This window comes from Macaca fascicularis, chromosome 1, assembly GCF_037993035.2.
Source record: "Macaca fascicularis isolate 582-1 chromosome 1, T2T-MFA8v1.1".
NCBI lineage: Eukaryota > Metazoa > Chordata > Mammalia > Primates > Cercopithecidae > Macaca > Macaca fascicularis.
Genome location: NC_088375.1, coordinates 226,236,949 through 226,249,079, shown reverse-complemented (window position 1 = coordinate 226,249,079; position 12,131 = coordinate 226,236,949). Strand labels below are relative to the sequence as shown.

Below are 12,131 nucleotides of genomic sequence, written 5' to 3'. Positions count from 1 at the left end.
TAAGGAATTAGGAATTCTCTACGCCTAAGAGTAGAGACAGTGGTTCACAATCTTCCAAGTACTAGGATCCCTTGTAAGATCAGAATGTTTCAAAGGATTCCCAAATGATACTACTTCGGTAGTATTTCAAATGCCAATTGTTTGAGGAAAATAACAAACACACACTGGTTCCTGACAGGCGTGGTAGCTCTCACTTGTAATCCCAGCACTCTGGGAGGCCAAAGCAGGCAAATCACTTGAGGTCAGAAGTTGGAGACCAGCCTGGCCAAAATGGCAAAATCCTGTCTCTGCTAAAAATACAAAAAAAATTAGCTGGCTGCACTGGCACACACCTGTAATCCCAGCTATTCGGGAGGCTGAGGCAGGAGAATTGCTTGTTCCCAGGAGGCAGAGGCTGCGGTGAGCCAAGACTGCACCACTGCACTCCAGCCTGGGCGACAAAGCAAGACTCTGTCTCAAACAACAACAACAAATAGTGGTTCTTAACGGTGTATTGCTTTTAAATAAGTGAAATTTTTAAAAATCATAAAAGCATACTGAAAACAGGCTGAAAAATTGTTGTCCAGACGTGTGAGATCAATTTATTCATATAAAGCTTAGCATGTTTATTTGCAGACCTCTGCCAAATCTCTGCAGATATCCAGGGATCCAAAGCCTAAAGTGTGGGAACCACTGGTCTAAAAAAGTGATTTCATAATGAGGAACATCAACACTTATATATTCAGGAAGAATTTTTAATGAGAAAGTACAGTAGCTACGTCCTCACTTCTGCAACACAGGGACTAAAACTGGAAAGAAAGTATAACAGCTTTATCGTGCCCAAGCCAGACTTCTTTCAACCTCTACCCCGGGAAACCCCCACAACAATTTCAACACACTCCACACCAGCCGAAATATTGAAGGATGTGACAGGTTTCCATTGGAAACTATTCTCTGACCCATTTATAATATTTTCCCTATTCATCAATTTACTGAATTTACTTTACTTCAGGCCCTTAACAATGGCTGAGAAGAAACAAGCTACTTCAGAAATTCAAGTGAATTTATCTGAAATTGTCAAAAGTTACTAAAGGGATAAAAACTTCAGAAATACTGTTTACAATATTAGCATTATGAGAGTAAGTGTTACAAAGCTGAAAAGATGGAACTAGTAACCCTCATTTCAGTGCTACTGCCACAAGGCAGTCAGCACTCAAAAGGTGAACTGGTAACCTCGTCAACAGCGATGGACTAACAATAAGAAGAGATAGCCAATGGAACTGGAAAAAGAGAGAATACAGAGCAGAGTGAACAGCACATTAAAAACGCTTACCAGTTTGAAGTCTTGAATGCTACAGATGAAATACGGTGTGTTTGGCCTCCGACTCTCGATATACACACAGTCTTTAAAAGAAAAAGAAATTTTAAAACAATGGCATTTATCTTTAAGGGAACAAAGACAGGGCCCATAAAGCCACTGCATAAATAAATAAATGACAAGGCACATATCTTTTATTGTAATTTTTTTTCCAAAAGATGATATTAAATTGCAAATATCTTTATGCTAAAGGAAAACAGGCCTTTGGTTCTTCCTGATTATTTTTCTAATAATTTAAAGAACCTGATGAAGCCTAAATTATTTTCTTCAGAGTCCCTGAAGAAGGAGGGGAGGATTCCAAAGGATTATCCATATTCAGATGAAGACATTTAGATAAAAGAAACTGCTCACTCAAGATCACACATCAAGATGAAATCTTGAGTATCTTATTCATATAGATGCTCACATGTCTTCAAAAAAGAGAAATGGCTTTGCCACATGCTACTATATTTGTAATAAATATTTTGTGAGGAAATAAGTGAAACATGCAAAAATGACTAGTTTGAACATGCTACTACGATGACCTTTTCAACTAACCAAAAAGAGAAAGAAAACTAATCTCTTAGAGACAATTTGCCATTACATTGTACCCTAAACACATTTTATTTTCTAATTGTAAACAAAACCAATGCCACTAATCAGAGATGGAATAAAGTAAATCAAGCTGTATTTTCTTCAGGGAAGAAGAGTGCTTTCTTAAATTACATTCGACATGACAGTGGTTGGAAAATAATTTTTGATGCTCTCAATGACTGGAGTGTAAAGCATTGCTTTTTTTCTTTTTTTTTGGCTGGTCTCCAACTCCTGGGCTCAAGCAATCCTCCCACCTCAGCCACCCAAAGTGTCAGGATTACAGGCATGAGCCACCATGCTTGGCCAAGGTTGCTTTTTAAAATGCCATGTTAAGACACTTAAATAAAAAGTAATGATTTTAAGGAAAGCAGTGGCTATAGAGACAGGTAACCTCCTCCTACCCCCATATCACAACCTGAGATCATCATAAAGCTTAGGACAGGAAAGTCTATGTATTATTTACTGAAAAGTAAAGTCACAGTCAATCAAATCTAGGAAGAGTGACCATAATGCCTCATTCATTCACTCATTTTGCATAGACAGGGCCTCACTATGTTGCCCAGGCTAGTCTCAAACTCTTGGGCTCAAGCTATCCCCCTGCCTCGGCCTCCTAAAGTGCTGCGATTACATGCAAAAACCACCACGCCCATCCCATAATGCCACTCATTTTATACTTCCTCTTGACCCTTCAGAATGGGTGTGTCTCAGAATAATTTAGATGCTTGACAACACAGGCAACTTCCTCTACTGCCTCGTTTGTCTTATGCGTTGAGAGCCAAGAAAAAGCACAGAAGTAGCAACAGGGAGTCATCACAAGCCCCAACAGACCCACTAAGATGATCAAGAAGTCCTCACAAATAAGACATTCCAAAAACCTTTCTGCAGAACATCAGGATCTTTGTACCTACCCAAAAGGCACTCCAGAAAAAGAAATCTCAATGACAACTATTTAGGCATTCAGAATTCCCCAACTGATTCTCTACTCAATGACGGACTCAACAGAGATTTAATCCCTGAATCCATGTAAAACAGTAGCTCAGGAATGAACTGTTGACTAAGCTTTCCCTATATCTTGTTCCAAGGTCCCAGATGCTAAATAACTCTGCTTCAGCATTCAGGCAACATCAACTTAACATGCTAATCATCTTAAGGGACAAGCAAGAGAATTCTTCCCACCACAGTAGATCATTCTTTCATACTCCTACCTTGGTATTCAAGTAAAAACAGAAGAAACTCAATTCCCTAGATATAAACTGTATCTCCAAATTACGCAATTTTGGAACAACCCAAAGTTCTTAGTTTCCTGTGTTTCAGTCCCTGTTATACCCACTGCCAGCATTTCAAATCTCTGGTTATCAATTATTTACCCATCTTACTCAACTCAACATGCCCTCTCCTTTCTGTTGCTTCCTATATACTATATTTCATGACATTAACACCATCACAGCCTAGCTACTGACAGAGCAGGAGCATCACTATCTTGGACAAGCACCGCCACTTTAAAGTTCCCCTTGATCAAAAACTGCCTAAATCCAACCCAAAGGGCATCAGCCTAATGGCTAATGACATCATGACCATAAACCACAACTGATATCTCCAACCAGAAACATTCCAACCCTAAGATAAACCCCTCTCTGACCACAGACCTGCCAGCCCAGAGATAACCTCCCCTCTGGCTAGAGAGATGTCAGCCCTGAAACATTCCAACCCCACAATAAACTTCTCCTCCACCAAGAAACATTCCAAGCCTGTGATAAGCTCTCTTGCCCTAAACCCTTAAGTAATACTCTTAGTCTGTAATAGAGAGTGCTCCTGACCAAAATCAGCGAGAAGCCCCTGTCAGGTTTCTTCTCCAAAATGAACCTGTCTTTTGACTGTTGAGCCACTTTTCATACTTCTTTCCTCATTCTTTAACTCGTACAGCTACGACTCACTGGCTTCAGAACTAATAGGTCCCTTTCTAATTAATTGCTTCTACCTTCTTGAGGCTCAAGTGACAAAAAATACTTCAATGGTCTGGTCTCACTCCACACCCCATCTTCCCCTAGGCTGCATTCACTACAAGAAATCCCAGCTCTGCTCCCAGTCGGCAAAACTCCTTCTTCTTTCCTTCTACCAGTCCCTGATCATACCAACCTTAGAATTAGTTATCAGTTCCATATGGAGTAACTTCTCATGGCTCCTCTGTAACTAAATGGCAATACCTCCCTTCTTTTACATAACATTAACAATTTACTTTCCTTATCAAGTTATTTGGCAGTCAGGTGGTCTGCACTGTCCACTAACAATTTACTATCAATCTTGTAGACTCAGGAATGTACTCAATTCTACGTTTCCTGTACTCACCAACAACTAATGTCTGCCATTAGTGTGGGGGTTAAAAAATATAAAAAATAAAAAATAAGGCCAATGCAGGTGGATCACCTGGGGTCAGGAGTTCAAGACCAGCCTGGCCAACCTGGTAAAACCCCAACTCCACTAAAAATACAAAAATTAGCTGGGTGTGGTGGTATGCACCTGTCATCCCAGCTACTTAGATCACTTGAACCCAGGAGGTAGAGACTGCAGTGAGCTGAGATCACGCCACTGCACTCCAGCCTGGGCGACAGTGGAACTGTCTTTAAAAAAAAAAAAAAAAAAAACCTGAAATAAACGGGAGATGCTTAGAAAGCAAAGACTATGTATAATGTTATTCTTTTTACACGAAGAAAAGCTTTATTTATATATACTTTAAATAATCCATAGGATCATGACACACCGTCTTACTCTGAGACATAAAGCTAACTTATATATAAAAAACTTTCCAGAAAAAGGAAAGAGAACCTATGTTCTTTCATTTCCCACTGCAAAGTTACATTCAGGAAAAGGACTGCCTGTAAATACACTAAGATGTAGCTCTGTTAGAGAAGGAAGGAAAGGAACATGCTGGTATGTCAAGGGCAGCCAAGCACATCTGTTTGCCTAAACACATCTCAACAGTTGTACTGAAGCTGCCTCACACACCTAGCCTGAGAAATTCTGCCATGAGGGATAAGTGTGAGAGAGATCCTCAACCGGACATACGGAATTACCACTATTACTTTTTATTAGATTAAAAGCCACCTCTTTTTGTTTAAAAAGCGATTATGGCAACTCATACTAATCCACAGCTATGAATTCATAACAGACAGTCCAATACACAAGGCTAATAATCTGTAAAATGGGTGAGTGCATCAAGGGATCTCTATTAGTACTTAGAAACGCATACATGAAAAAGTTAGAGAAGCTCACTGCAAAATTAGGTGACAAAACTTACAGTTTTGTAAGCCACTGGAAGGTGGCTATTAAAAAAAAACAAACTTTACATACATAGTGGTAAAACACAGAATGGCTAAGATTGGGGTAATAAGAACTAAAAATATTTCACACTATGTAAAACTTGCCATAGGAATGGGAAAAAAAACACATTGCTTTGACCTGATTTGTCCAATGCATTTTTAAAATCAAAGCATGATGAATTATTGTAGAGTCAAACTTTTCTTTACAACCCTCTGACAAATATTAGGATGACCCAACAAAAAATAAACATAATTTAGAATTCAAGTCTCACAGAAAAAAATTCTATTTTATATTACTCTTAAAAGTATTCAAAACAAGGTTCAATTAAAGCCAAATTGTCATATAAAAAGTATTTCCCTTTGGCTTATTAATCAAGCAGCTATTTAAGAAAATAATTTATATAAATGTTTATAGTTAGCACAAAAATATAGTGCTTTATTTGAAAAGGGAAAGATAAGAACGTAGTCAAGAGCAATGTTAAAATCTCAGTTGGAATATATGCCCAGTAATATTTTAAAGCCAAAATGATTTGGCAAGATTTTCATGCAATTTACCAGAGTGCATGGGTTGTCTGAAGCTGGTTATAAAATTGGTTTTAGTCAGTAGGATCAATGATTCTCAACCTGAAAATCTCTCATGGCCCCCAAGTACTGCAGATACTTCTTTTTTTTATTAGAAAGCTAGCAGTTCTGAAAGAACTGCGCAAAGCTGATGCGATCCATTAAATGCATAATGCACATTTTCAGAATTACCCATATAAAAACACGTATTTACCAGAATTGAGCAAACGGTTTCTGCAGGGCAAGTATATATATTTTTTAAATCTTCAAATCAGCATGCCTGTAATGGGCCAGAAAAATGAGTGAGGCTATTACCATCAATATCAATTATTCCAAACAACACATGATAACTAATGTGTCTTTACTAGGGATATCTAGAAATGAAACCATGGGTCTAGGTTGAGACTTACTCTCTAACATCCAACCTCTGTCTGGGAATGGATCACAGGATTAAGTGACCTCAAATCCTTGTTAACAGAGAGCAACAAAATCCGTAATTTGGGCAATGATACTGAACAGAGGTATTTCTGGCTGTTTCTCACAACCTCAGCGTAGCTTCATGTCCAAAGATCTATTGTGCCATCTGTAAACAACAGAGTATTTGCTAAGCTGGAGAAGGAAGTCAGCCAAAACGCGAAGGCAGATTCTCAAGGCAAAGAAGGTCCTCTGCTTTTTCAACCCTCAGCAAATCAGCAGGTTTATGTAAATATAGCAAAAGCACAGTCCTCTCAAGGGTAAAAATCACCGTCTGAAGCATTAGGCAGTTTGTCATTATGAAACACAAAGAACCTGTCAGCATCTTTCCTGACAGCCTCCTACAGAGCAGAGTGGACACTTACCTCACCCACTAATTTAGCAAGCAGTGCCATACACGCCAGCATTAAAGCTGTGGTCACAACATACATAGGCAACGTGCCGCCACTGCTCCACCTCATAAAGAATTTTCCTATCAATGTGTTTCCGCCTATTAATCTTTGAAATACCTTCTCATCCCTTTGCAAGGCATGGCAGTGCCACTATGATATAATTTCCAACAGAAAACCCCGTTGTAAAAAGCACACATGAACAAAGACTTTCTCACAAAGAGATTTCTCGGAGACCAAGCTGGGTGGCACAGCGGCGAACATGGGAAGTTGACTCTCAGGACTGTGCCGCTCTTCTGCTTTCTATTTCTCCTCTACATGACTCCTCCACCCTCAATGCTTGGAGGTAACAGTCAATGAGGTACAGTATGTTGGTCTAACAAGGCAGAATAAAAAATTCATCAGTACCTCTCTATAGTTAAAACAGATGTCCCCCATTTTCCAAGACACACACAGAGTGTATATGTTATGTGTGTGTGCATGCTGGAAACAACACTGAAATCCTGGTACCCAAATTCCAACCCAGAGTCTCTGCATATTGCATGTCCTCCAACAAACCCTCCCATTTCTAGTCTCCCAAACCATAAAACAGCCAAACCCATCACCATTCCTCAACTCTATAAACAATGCACTGTTCTTCATAGCAAACACTCAAAAATTGTATGAGCAACAAACAAACTGAACAAAGACATGGTTAAATAAAAGAGAGATCCTAGCAAGAAAGTCGCTATGCTCTACCAATATGAACAAAACGAATGCTGTCTTCTAATACTTCTTTAGGAAATAACTCGATTGCCAGGTAACCTACTTTAGTTTTCTGCCAGAATCTTTGCTGTGAGGGTTACTCATATGGACTGTAACACTGGAGAATTTGAAAGGGAAAAGGACTGCTGCTTGGGAAGCTCAGGTGAGAGCATCACTGGAGCCCTGGAGTTCAAAGCTGCAGTGAGCTATGATCCAGCCACTATACTCCAACCTAGGTGACAGAGTGAGACGCTGTCACTCATTCATACATACACACATACATACATGGAAAAGGAAACAAAAACTGGGAAAAGTGCACCTCCGTAAATGAAACCTTCCCAGTCCTTACCCTTACTCTGTTTATCATCTGTTATCAAAATCAGCTACATCATCTTAAAGATTCTAAACTTGGTGGAAAAAGATCTCAGATAACATGTATCTTTGTTTCCTTCTTTTATAAACATCACACTAATTAAATTCCGTGTTTTGAAATGTCTATAGACTCCCAAGTAGTGCTACAAAGCCTACCTGGGCTTTTGTTGGAACACAGAACACTAAATACTTCTAGCAAACATTCATCCATCTTTATCCTCACTGCTAACAAGGACAGAGAAAAAACAAGTTGAGGGGAACAGGTCATAATAAACTAAAAGAGATTTTGTTGAAAATTCCTACCTTTCTCTTTTCTCCTTTAGAAGTCAGGAAATCTGCCAATGTATTGAAAACTTAAAAACTGATCTGAAATAATTATCTTCCCAACTTTAAAAAATAATGCTGGGCCAGGCATGGTGGCAGATGCCTGTAATTCCAGCACTTTGGGAGGCTGAGGCAGAGAACTGCCTGTGCCCTGGAGTTTGAGGTTACAGTGAGCTATGATTGTACCACCACTACACTCCAGCCTGGGTGACCGCATGAAACCTTGTTCCTTAAAAAAAAACAGTGATGTGGATGTTTTGGAGTAACTGCTGCAGCATGACCCCCACCTTCCCAAATCAATCATATGCTAGACAAACTTGCGAACTCTGTGGAACAAGAAAAAGCAAAATTATCCTGCCAGCAGCAAAAATCTTATTATGCTGATATGCTAAATATTAGTCATGGTTGGACACATATTACCCAAGCAAAGAACACTGTAAGCACTCTCATCTCCTTATTTTATTCTGAAAACATTCCTTAAATAGCACCCTTGTCACCTGTGTTGGTTGAGTCCCTATCATGAAAGTGAGTCTAGCCAATGTAACATCCAAGTTCCAGTTAAGTGACTGCATCTCTATACTAGTTTAAAACTTTGTTTATATATAGCTTATGTGCCATAAGAGAATAAAAGTAATCTAAGGGGGGAAATCTATTTTAAAATTCAGTGACAGCCATCTACCTATTGAAGTAGTGTTTGTGGCCCCACAGACACAAAGGAAGAGAACTTCCAGGCTTCGTTCACTCTTTCTGCACCCTTGATACTTCAGGGTACCTAATTTCCTAAAGCTTAAAAATGCAGGTAACAACTCTATCTTCAATTTAACAACTCATCCCCTCCCCCCAAAAAACTACTATGAAATCCCTATTAAGTAGAGGACGATTACTGACGGAAATGCTGACAGATCCTTAACTTAATGATGAGAACTGACATATGGCTGAAATAATATACATTCAAGAAATCAATGCAAAGAGTCCAAATACTTCTAGAACACTGTGCCCAGTATTTATAGGAAAACATCATCAGTGACAGGTAGGCTGGGTGAAAATTCTTCTCTCCCCGTATGGCTGACAACAAACAAATTGCTCGTCTGATATTCTGGTGTCACATCCTGCAGAGCAGATTTCAAGCAACACTGCTTGCTCCTTTTCAGAAAACAACGCACTAGGAGCCTGGGCTTTACAATAAATGATTCAACCAATTTACAGGGCTCACTGGAAATACACAGGACCATTCACAACGCCTGCGTTATAATTCTTATTTGGCAAATGATTTTATTATAAACTAGTATCACAGTGAATCCATTTTCTTTACAGGTTTTCTGCTACTGTTTAATGGACTGTCAGTATAATTTAGATTTCATCTATTTAAACTCATTCAAGCCTGGCTCCTGATTGTACAGTAAATGGAACATATTTCTATTCAAATAAATTAATGACAGTTAATTGTAGTCTGCAGTTCTCAGTTTTGTAAATGCAACTGTTCCACAGTTCCTGCATCAAGCTACAAAATTTCCCACACCAATTATTTTCCCGTACTTCACAGGCATCTTCCATTTCTTGGATGCCTTCCTTATAAGACTAATGTACATATTCATTTAATATTCTTTCCCATTCAAATATTTACCTCTAACTTTCTAGAAAGTTAGGATTTAAATGCAACCAAAATGTCAGAAAATAAAAGTTTAACTGCCATTCTGGAAAAATGTTCTACTAAGGGATTTTTTTTAAGTTAGCAAAATTCAAGATTAAAAGGCATTTTTTTTAAACTTACTCCTGGATGATTTTCTTATATATTTCAAATCAGTTACAATGTCAACATTAAGTGAAATTTATTAAAAGTAGACTAAATATCCCATATGGATTTAAATATACAAACAAGGCACATGGCATATATTAACACACACTGAATTGCTTCTGAGATTGATATTCTGTTTAAGAGAAATTTACTTATGGCCAAGATTAGTGGCTCACACTTACAATCCCAACATATTGGGAGCTGGAGGCAGGAGGATCGCTTCAGGCCAGAAGTTTGAGACCAGCCTGAGCAACACAGCGAGACTCCATCTCTACAAAAAAAAAAAAAAAATTTACATAGCTGGGCATGGCGGCAGGCACCTGTAGTCCCAGCTGCTTAGGAGGTTGAGGTGGGAGGATCACTTAAGCCCAGGAGGTTGAGGCTGCAGTGAGCTATAATATAATAGCACCACTGCGTGCCAGCCTGGGGAACAAAGCAAGATGCTGTCTCTTAAACACATACACACACACACAAATTTACTTCTGAGTGTTATTTACTAGAAATCACAACAATCCCATGAGTGATTTTTCTTCTTGAGTGATTACTCTTTCATGGAAGAGGAAACATCCACACAGCTGTGTAAGACAAGCTTAAAGGAGAAAAAGGCATGCAAAGATGCACCTTAAAAGAAACTTATCAGCTGGGCACGGTGGCTCAGGCCTGTAATCCCAGCACTTTGGGAAGCCGAGGCAGGCGGGTTGTGTGAGCCCAGGAGTTCAAGACCAACCAGGGCAACATGGCAAAACTCTGTCTCTACAAAAAAACACAAAAAAAAATTACCCAGGTGTGATGGCGTGCACCTGTGGTCCCAGCTACTCAGGAGGCTGAGGTGGGAGGATCGCTTGACCATGGGAGGCAGAAGCTACAGTGAACAGAGATTGTGCCACTGCACTCCAGTCTGAGCAACAGAGTGAGACTCTGTCAAAGAAAGAAAAGAGGGAGAGAAATGAACTTATCAAATCAACACCCAAATAGTAATAAAGTAAGGATCCAGAATTTGCTGCCCCAAACTATAACCACCAGGGTCATAGAATGACAGATGGGAAGTAAAGGAAAAACAGAGACACCCTTTTCATTCAGCAAGCAAAGTCTGCTTACCTGGCTTTGTTTCTCCTCTCCTATAGACACATTCAATCAAGAGCAAGCCATGCCCATCCTCGTGCTGCTGCTACTACGACCACTCTTCCTCAACCAGGTCCTATCACAATCCTGCTCAACCTTCAGGACCCAAATACCACCAACTTACAACCTGTTCTATTCAGTTATCTGTCCACTCACTGCCTATTACTAACATATCACTTCCCTAAATGAGAGTAATTTCTCCCCACAAAATGATCAAGGGCTAAAATTCTTTCTACTTTTTTTATCTTGCAGTACCATACCACTACAAAACATCTTCCACAAAGTTGCAGGCACAGAAAACTGTGCTTATTTTATTGACTGATTGATAAAATGCTACTAATACTATAGCTGATATCTAATACACCCCATTAAATTCTACTAGCTTACTTGAAATCTATTACAGTGTCAGCAGGCTTCAAATTTAATTGTTTGCTTTAGTTTATATAAACTTGAAAGGGCAAATGAAACCTGTTCCCTGACTCTCTAAATCTACCCATACCTACTCCTTCTCTCCCTTAAATCGTCGTTGTTTTCATTCGGGTTTTTGTTGCCATTGCTGTTGTTTGGGCAGGTCTTACTTTTTCTAACTGAAGTCAAAGAATAAAGATTTTTTTTTTTTTTTTTTGAGACGGAGTCTCGCTCTGTTGCCCAGGCTGGAGTGCAGTGGCGCGATCTCGGCTCACTGCAAGCTCCGTCTCCTGGGTTCAAGCCATTCTCCTACCTCAGCCTCCTTAGTAGCTGGGACTAGAGGCGCCCGCCACCACGCCTGGCTAATTTTTTGTATTTTTAGTAGAAACGGGGTTTCACCATGTTAGCCAGGATGGTCTCGATCTCCTGACCTGGTGATCCGCCCGCCTCAGCCTCCCAAAGTGCTGGGAATAGAGGCATGAGCCACTGCGCCCAGCCTGAATAAAGGTATTTTAAGAATAATTTAAAACACCAAGACACTTTCCTATGACAATAAATATTGAGACCTCATTTTTCCATTAAAGATCTTCAGCCCACTATGAATTACAAATGTCATTTTACAAATATTCAACAGATATTTTGAAAAAATAATTCCACCGACACAATACTTTCCAATAATCTCCTTATGATATAGT

General features: G+C 39.4%; 1 protein-coding gene across 19 annotated transcripts in view; it reads right to left on the bottom strand.

The window, feature by feature from the left end:
* The window catches only part of RERE (arginine-glutamic acid dipeptide repeats), a 468,002-nt gene that overhangs the window by 268,296 nt on the left and 187,575 nt on the right, over positions 1-12,131 (bottom strand). For 16 of the 19 annotated variants that reach the window (XR_012426448.1, XM_065534721.1, XM_065534714.1 and 13 more), the window contains one exon: positions 1,313-1,383. The exons of the other annotated variants lie outside the window; for them this stretch is intronic. Coding sequence is in view for 15 of the 16 variants with exons in the window: in XM_065534721.1 (XP_065390793.1) it covers positions 1,313-1,383 (71 nt within the window). In the remaining variant the exon portion in view is untranslated. The remainder of the gene's footprint in view (positions 1-1,312; positions 1,384-12,131) is intronic. 19 annotated transcript variants of the gene reach the window in all.